The sequence below is a fragment of the Bubalus kerabau genome, chromosome 5, assembly GCF_029407905.1.
Source record: "Bubalus kerabau isolate K-KA32 ecotype Philippines breed swamp buffalo chromosome 5, PCC_UOA_SB_1v2, whole genome shotgun sequence".
Classification (NCBI taxonomy): Eukaryota; Metazoa; Chordata; class Mammalia; order Artiodactyla; family Bovidae; genus Bubalus; species Bubalus kerabau.
In genome coordinates, this window is record NC_073628.1 from 28,397,119 (window position 1) to 28,418,880 (window position 21,762).

General features: G+C 42.7%; 1 protein-coding gene across 2 annotated transcripts in view; it reads left to right on the top strand.

The window, feature by feature from the left end:
- Positions 1–21,762, top strand: part of NELL1 (neural EGFL like 1) — a 1,034,994-nt gene that overhangs the window by 255,034 nt on the left and 758,198 nt on the right. For both annotated transcript variants that reach the window (XM_055581358.1, XM_055581357.1), the window contains 3 exons: positions 5,715–5,849; positions 9,507–9,609; positions 19,914–19,987. In XM_055581358.1, coding sequence (XP_055437333.1) covers positions 5,715–5,849; positions 9,507–9,609; positions 19,914–19,987 — 312 coding nt within the window. The remainder of the gene's footprint in view (positions 1–5,714; positions 5,850–9,506; positions 9,610–19,913; positions 19,988–21,762) is intronic.

Here is a 21,762-nt window from a genome sequence, read left to right on the forward strand (position 1 = left end):
GAGCTCTTTCAAATCCTGAAAGATGAAGCTGTGAAAGTGCTGCACTCAATATGCCAGCAAATTTGGAAAACTCAGCAGTGGCCACAGGACTGGAAAAGGTCAGTTTTCTTTCCAATCCCAAAGAAAGGCAATGCCAAAGAATGCTCAAACTACCACACTATTGCACTCGTCTCACATGCTAGTAAAGTAATGCTCAAAATTCTCCAAGCCAGGCTTCAGCAATACATAAACCATGAACTTCCTGATGTTCAAGCTGGTTTTAGAAAGAGAAGAGAAACCAGAGATCAAATTGCCAACATCTACTGGATCATCGAAAAAGCAAGAGAGTTCCAGAAAAACATCTATTTCTGCTTTATTGACTATGCCAAAGCCTTTGACTGTGTGGATCACAACAAACTGTGGAAAATTCTGAAAGAGATGTGAATACTAGACCACCTGACCTGCCTCTTGAGAAACCTATATGCAGGTCAGGAAGCAACAGTTAGAACTGGACATGGAACAACAGACTGGTTCCAAATAGGAAAAGGAGTACATCAAGGCTGTATATTGTCACCCTGCTTATTTAGCTTCTATGCAGAGTACATCATGAGAAACGCTGGGCTGGAAGAAGCACAAGCTGGAATCAAGATTGCCAGGAGAAATATCAATAACCTCAGATATCCAGATGACACCACCCTTATGGCAGAAAGTGAAGAGGAACTAAAGAGCCTCTTGATGAAAGTGAAAGAGGAGAGTGAAAAAGTTGACTTAAAGCTCAACATTCAGAAAATGAAGAGCATGGCATCTGGTCCCATCATTTCATGGGAAATAGATGGGGAAACAGTGTCAGACTTTATTTTTCTGGGCTCCAAAATCACTACAGATGGTGATTGCAGCCATGAAATTAAAAGACGCTTACTCCTTGGATGGAAAGTTGTGACCAACCTAGACAGCATATTCAAAAGCAGAGACATTACTTTGCCAGCAAAGGTCCATCTAGTCAAGGCTATTGTTTCTCCTGTGGTCATGTATGGATGTGAGAGTTGGACTGTGAAGAAAGCTGAGTGCCGAAGAATTGATGCATTTGAACTGTGGTGTTGGAGAAGACTCTTGGGAGTCCCTTGGACTGCAGGGAGATTCAGCCAGTCCATCCTAAAGGAGATCAGTCCTGGGTGTTCATTGGAAGGACTGATGCTAAAGCTGAAATTCCAATACTTTGGTCACCTCACGCTAAGAATTGATTCATTGGAAAAGACCCTGATGCTGGGAGGGATTGGGGGCAGGAGGAGAAGGGGACGACAGTGGATGAGATGGCTGGATGGTGTCACCGACTCGATGGACATGAGTTTGGGTGAACTCCGGGAGTTGGTGATGGACAGGGAGGCCTGGCATGCTGTGATTCATGGGGTCGCAAAGAGTCAGACATGACTGAGCAGCTGAACCGAACTCATGATTAAAATAGGCATTAGTCATACAGATCTTGGTGAAGATAGAAATGGGCTTTGGAGTGAGATTCATCTGATGTTGAATCTCATTTTTATCACTTCTTCCAATGTTTGCAGCCTGGAATGAGTCACCGATCTCATTTCCAGCTGCAGTTTCCCCATCCGTAAAACGATGATGGTTATTCTTCATTTTATGAAGATTGCATGAGAGTTGCTGTCAGAGCCCTGGTCTAGAGCCAGGAGGTGTTGGAAAGCAGCAGAAAGTCCTCATACTTGGGTCATAGTGGAAGCCATGGAATCCAAGCAGAGAGTGAGCCCAGCACAGAAGCCAGGCAGGAGTTGGTAGCCAAAATCACATCAAAGCAAACAGGCGCAGACCCCACGTAAGCTCAGGGGTGTGCCTAGGAGGGCTTGCTGTTTCTTTTCTTCTTTCAAAGTAGGGATGGTTGAAAATGTGTGAAAGGACAGATCAGGGAAGCAGCTCACATGTAGTTTTAGGTAACAGGAGCCAGGGTGCAGAAGAGCCCTCTTAAAGAATCCCTGTGTGTGTTAGTCACTCAGTGGTGTCTGACTCTTCGCGACCCCGCGGACTGTAGCCCACCAGGCTCCACTGTCCATGGGATTCTCTAGGCAAGAATTCTGGAGTGGGTTGCCATTCCCTTCTCCAGGGGAAGAAGCCCTACAGTCTGGCAAAGCCATACCTTTACAAGGGGGAAAGGTGCAACAAAGTACCTTCCCTAACACCTCCTCTGACACCTCCCCTAAGTAATCCACTAGACACCACTAATCCGCTAACTTATTTTAGAAATTGTCCCAGGTAGCCTTGACACTGGGAGAACCACACACCTGCTGAGCTGGGTACACAGTGATTGGGTCAGGCTGTGTCCTGATCTTGCCTCCTGCCTGTCCTGTAATCCCATTCTCCCTTCAAGCTCAGGAAGAAAAGATGCTGAAGATGGGTAATTTCTTGATTACTTCTGTCTAAATCTTTGACAAATCTACTTATGGAAATCAAGCAGCACTTGGGGTGGCATTTCAGCTTGTAACATCTCTAATTTTGAGATTTTCATTGGTTCCAGGGGCTCAATAGTGATATTTCAATTGTTTAAAGGTTTAATACAATAAATCTCTTTTTTTACCTTTCATATAGCAAATGCCAAATAAATAATATTTCAAAGGAAAGGAAAAAAAGCAATCTATTGCATGACTAATGTACCTAGTTTCATTCATTGACCTCTTGCTGTGAAAAGGGCCTCTGCTGCCTGTCTTTGAATGTGTAGAATTAAGAATAAATTATTCACTCCATGTTTGCTTAGATAAATGCTTGAACAAAGGTAAAACAGAAAAGAGATGCAGATTTGATACTGTATGTATTTTGGATCTGCAGGCATTCCTTGAGAAAATGGCAGGTAGTGTAGAAATAGCTTTTGAAAATGAATTTGTAGAAATTCAGCATGCTAATGCCAGTGACAGAAAATGTAATTCATTTTTTTTTAAAATTCAGAGTTATTTTTTTCTTTTGTTGCTTCAGGATTTAGCAGGGGGAAAAGGAAGGCAAGATTACATATTAAGTGCCTTTGAAAAATTAGCTTTTTGCTTTACTGTGTTCCTTTGTCTTTGAAAGTCTGTCTGATGCATTCTTATTATTACAGAGATTAGGGTTCATTGTTTTCAGAGAAGGCTAAGTATATTAAAAATGAAAAACTCAGAAGGGAAACAAAACCAGCCATAGGAATAGCTTCTACTGCATTAAAACTGAGGCTCTTTCTTGGAATTGAGTTTTGGAGGTGAGCATAGCTCAGCTTCAGTGGGTAGTACTGGAAATTGACAATATTGCCTTTAGGCATGCTCCTGGATTTGCAGGAAACTGGGATAGATACAGAATTGCCTTTTGGACTTGTCCTTGAGAAGTCCTCTTCTCAGAGTGATACAGTTCCTAGAGTTGTTCCAGAGTTTCAGAGTAAGATGGAAGGTGGGCAGTTTCCTCTCATGGATTCCTCATGCAGAGCCACTTTTAGGGAAGATTCCCTTCTAGTTCAGCTCTTGTTCATTCCGAGGTCATAGGACTATCCTGCCTTAAGCAGGAACTGCTGAGGCGATAGAAATGCGGTCAAGATAACATGTGCTGCGTCACCACTCCCTTCTTATTCGTGAAAGTTGCTCAGTTGTGTCTGATTCTTTGTGACCCCCATGGACTATACAGTCCATGGAATTCTCCAGGCCAGAATACTGGAGTGGTTAGCCTTTCCCTCTCCAGGGGATCTTCCCGACCCAGGGATTGAACCCAGGTCTCCTGCATTGCAGGCAGATTCTATACCAGCTGAGCCACAAGGGAAGCCCCCCTTCTTATTATCTCTTACCAATATATGGTTTTGGTCACTTGGTGTCACCAGACTTTTGAAAGTCTATGTTATCTGTGTTTTGTAAAGAATTCCCAAATAACTTAATTATCATTTCTGGAAGCTCCATGACTAGGCTGAAGATTTAAATGTGACCTGAATTTTTGGAAGATCCTGTACAGTAGAGGTGTCTTGCTGCTGCTGCTTCTAAGTCGCATCAGAGGTGTCCTAGGAAGATAATATTTCAGGCATAGTCAGCTCAGTTTTTTCAGGGTTGATTATACTGCATGTGGTTTGTTTAGGATCCTTTTTCATCTTTGTCCTTCCTCTTGGTACTACCCATGACAGGCAGACAAGGAACAATTTTTCTTGAGAAATTTTAAAAGTGTAGAGGAAGAGGATTGAATAAGTGATAAAAACTAAGGTTGTAATTACACGTAGATTCTATTTCCAGAGAATAGTGCTGTTATGAGTGAGAGGAGCATGTGTGGACAGGACCATTGAAATAGAAAGATGGTAGAAGTTGCTGTTAGCTAGGTTCAACTATTGTAACTAAAATATCGCCCTGAAATAGTCTTAGTTTGGATCAAGAATTGATTTGATCTCCTGTATGGGGGAAATACTCAAGACAGGGATGTATAATATAAATATGATTGAGAAGGAAAAGAAACTAATACATTTTTAGAAAGTGGTGTTTGTTCTTGGTGGTCTTTGTGTAAGAAGAGTGAGGTTGCTATGCAGCTGAGTTACACCTTAGTGTAAATAAGGATGTGACAACAGAGTTATCATACCAGATTTCAGTCTTTTTGTATCATAGTTTTGAAGGCAACCTGGAGTCACATACATGGAAAATGGCCAGGAGAGAAGTTTGGAACCATATCACGAGGAGTTATTAGGGGAATCTGGTGGGACCAAATGTGGTTAGGGGCAGGCATGGGGACATGGGACATTGGGGAAACCTCAAATGTTTGTAGAGAGATTAGACTTGCTCAGAACCCGCTTCAAGGCAAAACTAGATCCAATAGGAAAAATGGAGAGGAACTACACAGTTCAAGCCAGAAAGACATTTCAGACATCTTGAGCTAGCCAAGAGAAGTAGCCTCCTTTGGAAGGTAATGAATGTTTTATCACAGTTAGGGATGCAAAGAGAGGCTGGATGATTCCTTGAAGGAATTACTTGTGATGTCATTCAAACATCATAAACCCTTTCAAATCAGAGATGTTTAATGGGAGCAGTTGAGTGACCTAGAAAAAGGTCATTTTCTAGACCTAGAAAAAGGTTATTTTTCAAAATCCTCCTCTCACCTGGGGATTTGTTTGCCTCTCTTGGCCTTGTCTGAATGCCAAAGTGGGTTCCTGGGGCATTCTGTGTGGAGAATCCTGAACTGGGGAGAAATCAGATCTGCCTCTGACTCACCGCTTTTCTGGCTCCACCTCCCCAGCATTTTTCATAAAAGAAGAAGCAGTGATGTCCCAGCTTGTAAACCATGACACTTTGGTTAGTGTGTGAAGAACAGGGATGGGATAGTAGGAGATAAATGTAAGTGCTTCAGAGTTGCTGATTAGATCACCTGTAAACACTGAAATGAGTCCTTGAACACATTCATTACAAGTGGTTTCTTGTGGGCTTGAGCTGAAAGCATGTGTTGATAAACACCCATGGGGTCCCTGAGATAGTTTAATGTCTCATTTGGTGCTCATTAAACCACGGGAGCCAATATGTCTTCAATTTAGAATGATTCTACCTTGTGTGAAATTAAAAAAAGAAAAAAAAACCCCAAAAAACCCTTCAAAACTCCAAAAAACAGATCTGGCTGAGAATCAGTGAACTGCTTTGAGCATTTCCCCTCTATCCCCTCCTGCGTGGATTTATTTTTTCTTGTTGTGATTAGCTTTGTTAGGACAACACAGTTGAATTACAGAAATTACATGTAGCAACTCTTGCTTGCAGCTGAACTATGCAGAAACAAGACTTAGTCAATTGGAAAACTGTCATTGTGAGAAGACCTGTCAAATGAGTGGACTGCTCTACAGAGACCAAGACTCCTGGGTCGATGGTGATCATTGCAGGAACTGCACATGCAAAGTAAGCCTCTTTGTACATAAACAGACTAACAGTTTAAAGAGGGCAATTCTGCTGATTATTGTGTAACCTGTTTCTTTATAAAGCCAACTTACAGTGTACTGCCTTTTTACTAAGTGCCTATTTACTAATAGCAGCAATTGTAAAGGTAAGTTGAAGTGTCATTATGACTACAAGTACTTGTCAAGGGAAAGCAAACACTATCTGACTGGCGATCAGAGTCTCAGAGGGGGAAGGAATGCCTTTGGTTTTTAAACTACCTAGTGGGTGCATTTAACTCAGATGACCATTATATCTACTACTGTGGGCAAGAACCCCTTAGAAGAAATGGAGTAGCCATCATAGTCAACAAAAGAGTCCAAAATACAATACTTGGATGCAGTCTCAAAAATGACAGCATGATCTCTGTTTGTTTCCAAGGCAAACCATTCAATATCACAGTAGTCCAAATCTATGCCCTGACCAGTAATGCTGAAGAAGCTGAAGTTGAATGGTTATCTAAAGACCTACAAGACCTTCTAGAACTAACACCCAAAAAAGATGTCCTTTTCATCATGGAGGACTGTAATGCAAAAGTTGGAAGTCAACAGATACCTGGAGTAACAGGCAAATTTGGCCTTGGAGTACAGAATGAAGCAGGGCAAAGGCTAATAGAATTTTGCCAAGAGAATGCCTGGTCATAGCAAATACCATCTTCCAACAACACGAGAAGATTCTACACATGGACATCACCAGATGGTCAACACCGAAATCAGCTTGATTATATTCTTTGCAGCCAAAGATGGAGAAGCTGTATACAGTCAGCAAAAACAAGACTGGGAGCTGACTGTGGCTCAGATAATAAACTCCTGATTGCCAAATTCAGGCTTAAATTGAAGAAAGTAGGGAAAACCACTAGACCATTCAGGTATGACCTAAATCAAATCCCTTACAGTTATACAGTGGAAGTGACAAATAGATTCAAGGGATTAGATCTGATAGACAGAGTACCTGAAGAACTATGGATGGAGGTTCGTGACATTGTATAGGGGGCAGTGATCAAGACCATCCCCAAGAAAAAGAAATGCAAAAAAAACAAAATGGTTGTCTGAGGAGGCCTTACAATAGCTGTGAAAAGAGAAGCGAAAAGTAAAGGAGAAAAGGAAAGATAAACCCATTTGAATGCAGGGTCCCAAAGAATAGCAAGGAGAGATAAGAAAGCCTTCCTCAGTGATCAGTGCAAAGAAATAGAGGAAAACAATAGAATGGGAACAACTCTTCAAGAAAATTAGAGATACCAAGAGAACATTTCATGCAAAGCTGGGCACAATAAAGGACAGAAATGGTATGGACCTAACAGAAGCAGAAGATATTAAGAAGAAGTGGCAAGAATACACAAAAGAACTATACAAAAAAGATCTTCATGACCCAGATAATCATGATTTTATGATCACTAACTTAGAGCGAGACATCCTAGAATGCAAAGTCAAGTGGGCCTTAGGAAGCATCAGTACGAACAAAGCTAGTGGAGGTGATGGAATTCCAGTTGAGCTCTTTCAAATCCAGAAAGATGATGCTGTGGAAGTGCTGCACTCAATGTGCCAGCCAATTTGGAAAATTCAGCAGTGGCCACAGGACTGGAAAAGATCAATTTTCATTCCAATCCCAAAGAAAGGCAATGCCAAAGAATGTTCAAAGTACTGCACAAATGCACTCATCTCACATGCTAGTAAAGTAATGCTCAAAATTCTCCAAGCCAGGCTTCAGCAATACGTGAACTGTGAACTTCCAGATGTTCACACTGGTTTTAGAAAAGGCAGAGGAACCAGAGATCAAATTGCCAACATCCGCTGGATCATGGAAAAAGCAAGAGAGTTCCAGAAAAACATCTATTTCTACTTTTTTGACTATGCCAAAGCCTTTGACTGTGTGGATCAGAACAAACTGTGGAAAATTGTTAAAGAGGGGAATACCAGACCACCTGACCTGCCTCTTGAGATATCTGGATGCAGGTCAGAAAGCAACAGTTAGAACTGGATATGGAACAACAGACTGGTTCCAAATAGGAAAAGGAGTACATCAAGGCTGTATTTTGTCACCCTGCTTATTTAACTTATTTTTAGAGTACATCATGAGAAACGCTGGGCTGGAGGAAGCACAAGCTGGAATCAAGATTGCCAGGAGAAATATCAATAACCTCAGATATGCAGATGACACCACCCTTATGGCAGAAAGTGAAGAGGAACTAAAGAGCCTCTTGATGAAAGTGAAAGAACAGAGTGAAAATGTTGGCTTAAAGCTCAATATTCAGAAAACTAAGAACATGGCATCTGGTCCCATCACTTCATGGCAAATAGATGGGGAAACAGTGTCAGACTTTATTTTTTTGGGCTCCAAAATCACTGCAGATGGTGGCTGCAGCCATGAAATTAAAAGACCCTTATTCCTTGGAAGAAAAGTTATGACCAACCTAGACAGCATATTAAAAAGCAGAGACATTATTTTGCCAACAAAGGTCTGTCTAGTCAAGACTATGGTTTTTCCAGTAGTCATATATGGATGTGAGAGTTGGACTATAAAGAAAGCTGAGCACTGAAGAATTGATGCTTTTGAACTGTGGTGTTGGAGAAGACTTTTGAGAGTCCATTGGACTGCAAGGAGATCCAACCAGTCCATCCTGAAGGAAATAAGTCCTGAATATTCATTGGAAGGAATGATGCTGAAGCTTAAACTCCATTACTTTGGCCACCTGATGCGAAAAATTGACTTCTTGGAAAAGACCCTGATGCTGGGAATGCTTGAAGCCAGGAGGAGAAGGGGACGACAGAGGATGAGATGGTTGGATGGCATCACTGACACAATGGACATGCTTTTGAGTAAACTCCAGGAATTGTTGATGGACAGGGAGGCCTGGCATGCTGCAGTTCATGGGGTCGCAAAGAGTCGGACACAACTGAGCAACTGAATTGAACTGAACTGAGTGGCTCACTTGAGTCACAGCTTTTCTCTGCTAGAATACATTTTAAAAGGAAGTTAATTAGTTTCTAGGTGTCTTCATTATATTTTACAAGGTGTCCATTATCTGTTTTAGAGAATTGTAGGACCCCTTGACTCTCAGAATATCTATTATTTGTATTATTTGATCTGTTTTGGAGAATTATAGAACCCCCACCTCACCCCACATTAGTATGTAAACCCCGTCAAGCTGAAATTATTTGAGAAGTGCCTAATGAATGACATTGTTTGTCTGCAAAAATACAAAACGATTGTTAGTACTTCAACAGTGATTTCAGGGTCTGCAAAAGGTGTTACTTATCTTCTTCTAAAAATAGGCTTTTGTTTTCTGCCTAATCTGTGTAGTCTGATGGGCAGAATGAAGCTGGTGATGTATAGCAGACAAGTAATTGAGGTGGCATGGTTTCATATGGGCTGGAGAAAATTATCTGTAGAGTGGGTTGCTATGCCTTTCTCCAGGAGATCTTCCAGACAAGGATTGAAGCCGCATCTCTTAGGTCTCTTGCTTTGTCAGGAGGGTTCTTTAGCACTAGAGCCACCTGGGAAGCCCCAGGAACTCCTTGCACTACTTCTGTTTTCCTGGTGAAGTTTCTGGGATGGAATGTGAGGTTTGTCCTGCTGAGGTCACCTCTGCTGAGATGCCTTTTCCTGCCTTTCCTTCCTCAGAGTGGGGCTGTGGAATGCCGAAGGATGTCCTGTCCCCCTCTCAACTGCTCTCCAGACTCCCTCCCCGTGCACATTGCCGGCGAGTGCTGCAAGGTCTGCCGACGTAAGTACTGACTGAGGGTCAGGGTGGCCCTCAGTGCTTCGAGATTGATTTATTCCCCCTTTTTTCAGACCCCCAACTGAGCAACATTGATGAAATATCAATACTAGCAATTGATTACTTGTGATGTGCAGACACTTTACAGAGGCTATTTTTTTTTTCTTAATCCTCACATCAACCTTAGTTACTATAATTTCCATTTTTTTTGTACAGGGAACTGGCATTGACAAGGATTAAGCCAGTTGCCCAGGATCAAACAGCTGGGGGTGGGTGGAGTTGATCTGTGAAATCATGACTCCAAGGCTCCATGTGCTTTGGTCTCCTCATTTTTTTTTTTCTTAAACATTTATTCATGGCTGTGTTGGGTTCTTGTTCCTGTGTGTGGGCTTTCTCGAGTCAGGGTGGCTTCTCTCATTGTGGGGCGCAGGCTCTAGGTGCGTGGTCCTCAGTAGTTGAGGCACACAGGCTTAGTTACTCTGTGGCCTATGGGATCTTCCCAGACCAGGGATCGAACCCCTGTTCCCTGCATTGCACCACCGAGGAAGCCCCGGGTCCATTCATTTTGATCGATCAAGGTAAGGCCCACGCTCTGTGTTTTGGCTATCCGAGATTTTAGTCAGGTTTCCTATTATTAAATGGCATTTCTTAGGAATTTCAAGATTGAACTTCAGTTAAAATATTAAGACAATTTCTTTCAAAGTTGGCTTGTCCAAATTTTGCAATGATTTAAAAATCCTTTTCCCTCTGTATCACAGAGGACACTATTTCAAATGAAATGGTGAAATAAACACTGAAATAAGCATGAAAAGTAAAAGCTGTCATTTGGAATTATTGGTATGGTATGTGTCAGTTACTGTGTTAAGTGGTTTCTTGCTGTTTATTGAGTCCTCACTGGAATATTGGGGGGGGGTTGTTATTATCACTATTTATAGGAAGTTTAGGGAAGATAACTTATCAAGTTTGCAAGGCTAGTAAGTGACAGAGGTGAAATATAAAGCAAATTCTGACTACAGAGCCTTTAGTGTTTTTATCAGACCATAAGCTCTTCACTGAAAAAGGAAAGTTTTAGAAATGTGCCATCTGATGGATAATTTTCAAAATCATTTCTCTGCCAGAAAACACCATCATTACTAGATCTTCAAAACACTAACTTTTTGTCAAGAACAGCATGTCCCCTAATATGACAGTGGGAATGCAGATAGCTGGTCTGGTTGTACCAGCCCAATCTTTTTTTATATCCTTTCAAAAGGAACTTTGAAAAATGTCTTCCTTTTATAGTTGATATGGTATATCCACTACTCTGGAGGGCTTACTCCAAGTTAATCTAAAAGAAACTTTCTTGTTTTTATTCCAAGCACTTTTGGAAGTTATGGATAGATCAAGGGCCCAGCTGTTGAGATTATAGTTTGATTCCATGATGGAAAGATAGTTTTTAGAATAATATGTATAGATTATTTTTCTATCTTGATGTATTCTATATAATAGCAGAGGAATAAGTCGAGAAACTATTAGGGATTTGTTTAAAAACCATGAGGCATTTTTAATCTATTATCTTGAGCTCCGTGGATCTGTAAATGCTGTCTCTTGGCAGATGTGATTTGGACATGGGCATAGGTGAGTCTTCCAGCTGTTCTGTGTCATTGTAAATGTGAAATCACAGAGAAGGGTAAAGATAAAGATGGAAAATTACCCATAATGCCACCACTTGAAAACAAACACTTGAAATCCTAGTGGATTTCATTTTTTAAAAACTTTTATTTTGCGCACAGTTGAGTTCTTATTGTATAGATAATTTTAACCTACTTTATTGACTTGCCATTATCACTTAAGTATAGTTTTCTGCTTTTAAAAACTGTATGAACTTCACTTTAAAGAGCTTCATAGTGTTCTGTTTGGTTGTTGCATAACTTAATTATTCCCCAATTGTTGGATAACTAGATTGTTTTCTGCTTTTCATTATTATAAATCACTATTCAATAATATGTTTTTCTGTGAGGCCACATTTTTGTATTTTATATTTTCTTTGAATTCTGTGAAGTAGAATTACTGGATGAAGAGACTGATATTTTCAAAATCTGGTGGCTTGGAGAGTAGAGAATCTGGCTTCAGTGTGGGAGACCTGGGTTCAATCCCTGGCTCAAGAAGATCTTCCAGAGGAGGGCATGGTTACCCACTCCAGTATTCTTGCCTGGAGAATCCCATGGACAGAGGAGACTACTGGGCTACAGTCCATGTGGTTCCAAAGTATCAGACATGATTGAATGACTAACACCTTCACTTTCACTTTAACATATTTTGTGAGACATTTTTTATTTCACATTTTTTTTTTGAATTTTCCAAAGTAGAATTATTGGGCCATGAAGATGACATTTTCAAAGTTCTTGTTGCTGCTGCTGCTAAGTCGCTTCAGTCGTGTCTGACTCTGTGCGATCCCATAGACAGCAGCCCACCAGGCTCCCTCGTCCCTGGGGTTCTCCAGGCAAGAACACTGAAGTGGGTTGCCATTTCCTTCTCCAGTGCAGGAAAGTGAAAAGTGAAAGTGAAGTCGCTCAGTCGTGTCCGACTCTTCACGACCCCATGGACTGCAGCCTACCAGGCTCCTCTGTCCATGGGGTTTTCCAGGCAAGAGTACTAGAGTGGGTTGCCATTGCCTTCTCCAGCAAAGTTCTTGTTACATATCATCAAATTGTCCTCTCACTAGAAGTGTGTGGTATAGTCATTTTTCTTTAATTTATTGTAGAGTTTTAAGTTTAAAAAAGCTTTTCAGCAAGCTTACCAGATTTTATCACGATGCGGATAAATGAGCTAGCTAAACTATCAGTATGTTTTTTGCCTTTGTTTGGAATTGATAACCATTTAGCTAGGTAATACAAATTTTCTCAGCAACTCGGATCAGTAGTTTGAGATGTTTATGGTTTAACAAGATGGTAATACAAATAAATGATTAAGAACACTACTCAATTATCATATGCACCCAGCACTTCCACTCCTGGGTGCAAATATATATATAAAGGGTGTACTTCAGGGTGCAAATATATATATATATAATATATATATATATAATCTATATCTACTATATATATATAATCTATATCTACTATATATATAATCTATATCACTATATATATAATCTACATCTACAATATATAATGTATATCTACAATATATATATAATCTATATCTACAATAAATTATATATATATTTGCTCATATATATATATATATATATATATATACATATATATATATATGAGCTTCCCTGGTGGCTCAGACGGTAAAGCGTCTGCCCGCAATGCGGGAGACCTGGGTTCGATCCCTGTCGGGAAGATCCCATGGAGAAGGCAATGGCACCCCACTCCAGTACTCTTGCCTGGAATATCCCATGGACTGAGGAGCCTGATAGGCTGCAGTCCATGGGTTCGCAAAGAGTTGGACATGACTGAGTGACTTCACTTTCACTTCATTCATATATATGTGTGTGTGTGTGTGTGTGTGTGTGTGTGTGTGTGTATATATATATAAAGGATGAAAACTCTAATTCAAAAATACACAGAAGTTTTCATATATCTTCATATCAGATAAAGGATGGAAAATATTTCTTTTGGTTGTCCCTTTCAGATAAAATTTCCTAAGCTCCTCTCTGGATTTGGGTGGGCTAATGTCCTAGGGTCTCTGAGAAAAAGTACTGGTTTGATTCAAGAAGTGATACGTGAAAGCAGATTGTTTGGTCTGCTCATTTACCAAATGTTCATCCTCTTGTCATGGCTTCAGGAGCTGCAGCCCTTACCGATGAGGGCGTCTGTGTGGAAATAGGAAAGAACTTGGTCTAAGTGTCCATATCTCAACTCATTGCCTGAAAAAAGTACCTTGTCCTTTTGTTGTGATTAAAAGGCCCAACAGATCAGGCTGTCTCCAAGAGCCAGGTAGTTTTCATAATTCCTGATACTGGGCTCTTCATCTTTTGGGAATGCATCAGGGTAAACTCCAGAGAGCCTTCTAGATTCCTTAGCTGTGGGCATGGAAGTCCAGAAAGTGGTGCAGGAGTTTCATTCCTCAAACATTGCTTGGGTGTCTGCTCTATGCAAGGAATTGAACATACCTAGCTACTCATTAGAATCACCTAGTGAGCCTCTTGAGATGCTTTCTTGAGGATCCTAGGGACCCACTCTGACCCACTAAATTAGACTCTCTGGGCAGTGGTGTCCTAGAATCTTTTTTTGTGTGTGTGATTAACTTTTTCGGAGTATAGTTGTTTTATAGTGTTGTGTTTCTATCATACAGCAAAATGAATCAGCTATATATATATATATATAATGTCTTTTGCTGCCTATATATATATATATATATATATATATATATATACCCTGTCCCTTTTGGAGTTCCTTCCCATTCAGGTTACCACAGTGCATCAATAGAGTTCCCTGTGCCCACTGTTTATTGCAGCACTATGAAAATATCCAGGACATGGAAGCAACCTAAATGGCCATCAACAGAGGAATAGACAAAGAAGATGTGGTACATAGGTACAATGAAATACTACTCAGTTGTACAAAGAAATGAAATTGGATCATTTGTAGAGATGTGGATGGACCTAAAGAGTATCATACAGCGTGAAGTAAGAATTGGTATTCTTTTGGATAGATTTAGGGGAGCTATCATAGATGAGAGGTAAGGGAAAGGATGGAGAGAAAATCTTGAGCTTTCCACGACAGTATTTGAAAGGAAAAGAAGTGGTAGAAGGAGAGGGAGATAGCCTATTTGATAATAGAGGGTTTCTGTGGGTGAGAAATAGAAATAAGCTGCAAAGGTGTTTCAGGGGATGAATGATGGCGATCACATTTCATTTAATTCCTTTAGTCATCCTTATTGAAGTTCTTCTCCCACCTCTGTTCTTACCTCTGGGCACAACAGTGGGAAAAAGTGGATCTTTCATTCTATGTCAGACACTGTGTTAAGCCCTTTTATGGTCATTAATTCATGTAATTCTTTCAACAACCCCCAGTCATAGGTTCCACTATGATCCCCATCTTATAGATGAGCAGGTAAAGCACAGAGAGGAGAACTAACTTGTCCAAGGTCTCTCAGCCTTGGCTGAACCAAAATAAAACTCAGGTCATCTGGCTCCAGAGCTAATGCTTTTAACTGTTTCCTCTACCGCATGCTATCCAGGGAGATATTTGCACCATCTCATTATAAGAGTATTGTGCAGCATGCATGCTATGTGAAATGCAGAGGTGACACGGGGAAGGGAGTGATCAATTCCATCAGAAACTTGGGTGTGTGTGTGAGTGTTAGGAAAGCTTTGTAGGGGAAGGAATAGCTGAGTGGGATGTTGACGGATGAAAAGGAGTTTGCCATGTGGACAAGGTAGGTAAGAACATACCTGCCAAAGGGGATTGCACATGCAGAATCATGAAGTAAATACAGCATTTATCTGGGGGCACAAAAACAAGATTTTGAAGCAGGGTTGTGGCATAATCAAAGAAATGCTTTGAAAAAAGTCACTGCGTGGGGAGAGCTGCAGACAGGGAGTTGAGTGTGGGATTCAGGCATTCTGCAGGCAAAGGTGATGAAGCTGGCTGACAGGTACTGCTTGGGGAGATGAAAAGGAAGGGATCAATGTGAGTGATAGCCAAAGGACCTGGCACATGGTAGGTACTCCGTAAGCATTTTGTTTTAATTTGAGATAACTGAATCAGAGAGCATCTATAAGGCAGAATTTGCCAGGTTTTGAACAAGAGCGCATGGGAGACTCCTAGTGTGATTAACAGAAATAAAACAGGTGGAAGAAATGGTTTCAGAAAGGTTGGAGATGCCTGAGAGAGAACTGGTTTGATGTGGGTGTCTTGCTCCGAGAAGCAGTATCTGAAGCCAGGCCTGTGAACGAGTGAGGTTGGCTCCTTGGGTGTTCAGGCTTTCTGATCTGCCACTCTCCTTTAAAGTGCAACACGGGGTGTTGATTTTGATGTTCTTAGCTGCCGAGTGCCAAGGGATGGTGCAGTGTGTGCAGGGTGCAAATATCTAAATAAAGACAGAGCAGCCTCACGTCCACATCTGACACAGGCGCCATGTGGTGCCTGTCAGTGGTTTAGTTAGTGTGCACCAAATGGCAAAAAGTGTCCATCCACTGCACCAGGGAAATCAGGTTTGAATTTGAAGGGCCAGGTGTCTGGGTGCAAAAAGATACAACTGCCTATTTCTCTAAACTCCCAGTACATTTGTTTCTGACATCATGAAGAAATGTGTGTTGGTGCGGGGTTTCAATTTCATGGTCAGACACTGTGAAATTGTCTTGTTTGCATGTCCCCGGTGTGGTGTGAAGGGCTTCAGGTATCCATTTACATTTCCACACACACCAAAAGCTGTTGGAACAGAGTCCCAAATGCCCCAGCCACAGGCATCGGAGCCTGACTCACCTTCTGTTTGAATTTCCTCAGACATCAAAAATAAGCCTTTTGGCGGCAGGTCAAGAGGTTGGATAGTGAGGACTGGTGTTAGGGATACAGCAGGGGAAGGAGGGGGACTGTCAGAGAAGTGGGCAAAGATGAGAAAGCAGGGGAAATTCTCATGGCCTCAGTGGTGATGCTGAACTGTCCTAAGATAATTCCATAGATACTTTTTGATGTCATAATCAGGTACACATCTTGTTTCGGTGCCACGGTTGTGAATGGCTGAGGCACACCAGCCGTCGTGTTGATGGCTTTTGCAGCCTCTATATGTGAGGATGGTGGCTCAATGGTAAGGAAATGCCTGCCAAGCAGGAAACTTGGGCTTCATCCCTGGGTCAGGAAGATCCCCCGGAAAAGGAAATGGCAACCCACTCCAGTATTCTTGCCTGGAAAATCCCACGGACATCGGATCCTGGCAGGCTACAGTCTGTGGAGTGGCAGAGAGTCGTACACGACTTAGCAGGCACACACATGTGTGTGTGAAGACACGAAGTTCAGTGGATACTTAGTGTTTACACTAGACCTGTAGATCTGGGGGGTGAATGTGTTCCTGTGTGTGGTTTGAATGTGAACTGTAAGACACTCCTGTGTTCAGATCGAAGCTCTGGGGTGAGTGTCGATTAGAGGACAAGAGAAATCAGGCGAATGTCTTCAGACACGTCAGCAAGTGTGGTCATAGCATCGTGAGGGTGGTAAGGTGCAAAATGAGAAGGGAGGTCTTGTCTTTACGTCCCAGCCTGGGCCAAGGAGCAGATGGCAGGTTTGACAGCAGTGTATTTAGCTCAACTGTCACTCTGGAGTGAGCCATCTTGCCAAGTTGGCAGCAGCTGCATTTGGGAGCGTGGGAGTTTATTAGGCAGGAATTTCAGGCCCTTGGAAGTGTGGTCTCCCCATGTAAGCACATTTGGGAATCCACATCCTCATTAGGACCAGTGAGTCAGAGGCAACTGATTTATCTAGAAAATTGAGGCATAAAAGATGTTCAGGAATAATTTGTTTTAATGAAGCGAAGAAGGGAGTTATCTAGAAAATTGTATTGGTTTTCTACTTTGTAGTTGGTTTTGCTCTGAAAACCTTAGTATCTGTTTTTAACGTTTGGAATAGCATTGAATAGCAGGAAGAAGTCTCATCTGGGAATCAGCAAATGTCTCTATTTTTGCTACTTAGGAGGCTCATTAATTCTAAAATTATTGTTACTAACATTAAGCCCATAGAGGCATGTAGCCTGGGGCTAGGGATAAAATTATGAATAGACATAGATCCTACCTTCATTGGGGCAACAAAGATAAAATGCGATATATGTTCTGTTAGGGCGAGGTCCAGGGTACCACAGAAGCACAGGATGAGGACGGTCCTCCAGTGCTTGAGGTTAAAAAATTAAAAAAACTTCTTAGGGGGATGTCAGGATTAAGGTGAAATTGATGGGTATATAGGACAGAAGGTTACCAGCAACAGGCGCATGGCACTGAGTGTTCTGGAGAAGAAAGCAGTGTGTACAAATCCCGAAACAGAAGAGGGCATGGCTCGAGTCTCAGTGGAGGTGTGAGTGTTTGGGAGTTTCAGAGGGAGAGGGAGAGAGCAGGAATTGGTGAAACCTAAGGGATAAGGAGGAGCTGCAGGGATGGCCTTGCATGCTGACTTCAGGAATTTGAATTAAATTCTGAGGGCGTGAGCAACTCATAATGATTTTGAAGCAGAGCCTCCTATTTGTACTTAAAATATGTCTGACCGGTGGTATGGGGAAGAACCGGGTACGATTAGACCAGAACATGGGAGACAAGTTAGGAAGTTTTCTGCTCAACTAAAGAGGAGGGATGGTTTGAGCCAAAATGACAGCTGGGGGCAGGTGATGGGAATGGAGAGAAGTTGGTTGACTTGAGAAACTTGAAGAGGAGGCCTGGCTGGGATTTGAATACTGATTGGACATGGGGTTGAGGGAAGAGAGAGGTTTGAAGGACCCTAGGTGGAGGCGTGTGGGTGGGGGGCTGGGATGGATACTAGTGCCATTCACTGAAAGCAGATACTAGAGAGGCACAGATTTGAGTCAGGTATGTGTTGTTGCAGGGCAAGTTCTTAGAGGAAACAGACTCTGAAATGGAGATTCACTTGTGCTTTATTAGGAAGTTCAAGATCAGTTCTAGGGTGGGAGTGAGATAGTGAAAGAGACAGAATTGGGCAGGCGCGGTTGAACTGCAGTGTAGTTACAACAAATGCCTCAGTCGTTCCTCAAGAACTTCTGGAGCTGGAAGACCTTCGGACTTTGCAATACCTTCATCAAGTGCCTATTGGATGTGGGCTGCCCTGGGAAGGGCCCTGGACTTTGCACAAGGGCACGTCTGCAGTCGCTGTTCAGCTGAGAGCTGTTGGTCATCACCAGTCATGACAGTTTCAGGAATGTGACCTTTGGCCGTGGAGGGCGATCTGGGTTGCCTACCACAGTATCTGCTGTGGGATCCCGATGTCAAGTAAAACAATGTTTCTGAGCTTTCCTCTTCCTGTGGCCAAAAAGAAGGAGTTGCATGAATTGTTTGCTAAGGTCCCTGCGTACCTGAACATTCCATGAGTCTGAAGATGGTAGAACTAAGAAACTATCAAATTGAATTTACCTGTTTTTAACAGATACAGAAATGGAGGCTCTGAGAGATGGGGTGGTATTGATAAGACAGTGAATTAGTGGTGGAGATCTCTTAGAGTGCTCGTCTTCAGTTTTTCTTCTCCTGAGGAGTAGGGCTGGAAGGATCCTCATTGTGTAGGGGAGGGGGTATATTGTTCACCCAGAATCTAACAGCCTGCTGGTAAGTAGCACTTGCTACAACACAAGGGTGTTTCGTCCTTGTTCCTGTTGATGTGACTGGAGAATTTGACAGAGACACATTAGGATCATGTCAAATTAAACATATTCTGCAGTAGCTTAAAAGTGGGTCAGCATTTATGCTTCTCTGTTAACTTTTTCCCAAGACCCATCTCTCCTCCCTGCCTTCCCTGCTGCTGCTGCTGCTACTAAGTCACTTCAGTCATGTCCGACTCTGTGAGACCCCATAGACGGCAGCCCACCAGGCTCCCCCGTCCCTGGGATTCTCCAGGCAAGAACACTGGAGTGGGTTGCCATTTCCTTCTCCAGTGCAGGAAAGTGAAAAATGAAAGTGAAGTCACTCAGTCGTGTCCGACCCTCAGCGACCCCATGGACTGCAGCCCACCAGGCTCCTCCATCCATGGGATTTTCCATGCAGGAGTACTGGAGTGGGGTGCCATTGCCTTCTCTGCCTGCCTTCCCTATTAGCCTGTTAAACTCACCTTTCCAAAGGCAAGCTCTCTAGTGCATTGATATAGCATTGTACTGGCTTGTGTTTCCTACATTTCTGAGCTTGGGAACAGATAAGCTGAAGACACGTGCTTTGTATGATTACAAAGGGGAAAAGTGTGTTCTTCTGAGTTGTGAGTGAAGTCCTGATGAATGGAATGTATGTGAGTTCCTTTTCACCCAGTCATTCATTTTATGGCTGGAGTAGCTGAATCAAAGCTACTGCTTTTGTACTCCATGGTGATAACAGCCACGTCTTCCTTGTTTTAACACTGACCTCAGCAATTCATTCTTGAGTCTTTTAGCAACTGCAACAAGGAAATAGTTGTATAATCTTGGTGTGAAGGACTCATGGCAAACATAATCAAGATGACAGTCTGATAGGGGATTCAGCAGTTATTCCCATACTATTTTCATGTCTTACTCTAGACATGCACAGAGATTTGTGTTGCTTAGAGTATTTATGTTCTATGGAATCTACTGGAGTTGGACAGTGCCTTGGAGGTCATTTTGTTACATAGTATGACTATCTGACCTGCTTTTCTGTTTTATTACAGCAAAATGTATCTATGGAGGAAAAGTCCTCGCAGAAGGCCAGCGGATTTTAAGCAAGAGCTGTCAGGAATGCAGAGTAAGTTTCAATCTTACGGTTCCCATTACTTGTTGGGAAGGAGATGTGGGCTTTAGGTAGGGTTCTGAAATGGAGCATATTGGCCCAAGGCAGGGAAAGACTCTCATTGGGCTGGAGTCCAGGATGGGGAGTTCTCAGCCACTCTCACTGTGTGGTTAGCTTGTGGTCAGCTGTGGATCACGTAGTCTTGGAAAAGATGGTCAGGGAAGGAAGTGAGAAGGGGAAGAGAGCTAGCAGCTACCATGAGTCAGGGAGCTTGTCAGCTGGCCCTGGGGAAAGGTTTTGATTATGTATGGGGGCAATTAGTCTGTGATTTGAGCTGTGGATAGTGCCACCTCTAGTTCTCAGTGTCTGAGACAGTGTTAGAAAATGCCTGTCTCCTGCCTGCCCCCTCTCATGTATTCCTCGAGGTTAGATTTGTGGGCCCACAGATCTCATTCAGTAAATCATTCAGCAAACATGCATTGAGCAAGTGCTACTTATTGGCGTGCTGTTAGATTCTGGGTGAACAACAGTGAACAAAACAAAGCCCTGTCTTTAGAGAATTTGCAGTCTGGTGGGGAGATAGGCAGTAAGATATAAACAAATAGATACACAAGACAGCTGAGCCTTGAACAACACATGTTTGAACTGTGCAGCTCCACTTATACGTGGATTTTTTTCCCAGTAGTAACTACTGTGATGCTACGCTCTCTGTGCTTGATTGAATTCCTGGATGCAGAACCATGGATACACAGATACAGAGAGTTGACTATAAATTATGTGCCAATTTTAGATGGTGTGAAGGGCCGGTGTCCCTAACCCCTGCATTGTTCAAGGGTCAACTCTGATGTCATTCTATAAAGATACAGAGCAGGTTAAAGGGAGAGAGAGCTTTGAGGTGGACGTGGGTGGTCTGGGAAGACCTCTCTGAGGAGGTCCTGATTGAGCACAGTGCTGGATGAAGGTGGGAGCTAGCCAGGCAGTTACGTGGGTGGGATGTAGTCCTGGATCGTGGGAGTGAGAGACAGAACGAAAGATGGGAGAGAGGGGAGCAGATACAAGGTGGTGCCTTCCAGAGCAGCCACAGCCCCACGGCGAGGCATGGCTGGTTCTGTGGGGCATCACAGGGAGGCTGGCTGGAACCACATGTCTCAGAATAGACCCGTTTTCCAAGCATTTCACTTGCATTTTGTCACATTTATGGCATTTCATTGGCTTTTTGTCACATTGCTGGCAAAAAGAAAGGAATGTATTTGAAAGGGTGAGGAGAAGGAGGCATTTAGAGACCCACAGAAACTCTTGGGAGCTCAAATCTCGTTCTTTATGGGGAGCTTCTGGGGGTCGAGGGAGGCCTTTCCTATGTCCTGTCTCTCACTGACCAGACTCTACCTCAGGGACTAAGTCCCTTGAACTTCCCTATTGTGTTTTCCATTCACGCTTTCCTGGCTGCCTCCGGGAATGGCAGAGGTTCTGTGGGTTGAGGCAGTCTGGCGGGTATGCAGCTGTGGTCCTTCTGTGACACTGGGCTCCGAGTGGGGGCTCCTTAGTCTGCAGCAGAGGCAAGGGCAGTGTGACAGTGAGGCCTCCGTGGTGCCTCAGTCAACCGTGGAAGCTTCCAGATCTAGGAGTGGGTGGGTGGTCCCCGACCTGGGGCTGGCACATTACCGTATGGGGTGTTGAGTGGATTAAATGAGATAAAGCATGTGAAGAGCTGGCTGGTACAAAGTCAGCCCTCAACACATGTGAGCTCTTATTCCACATGACCGTACATGTCCTTCCTGAATAGAAGACGT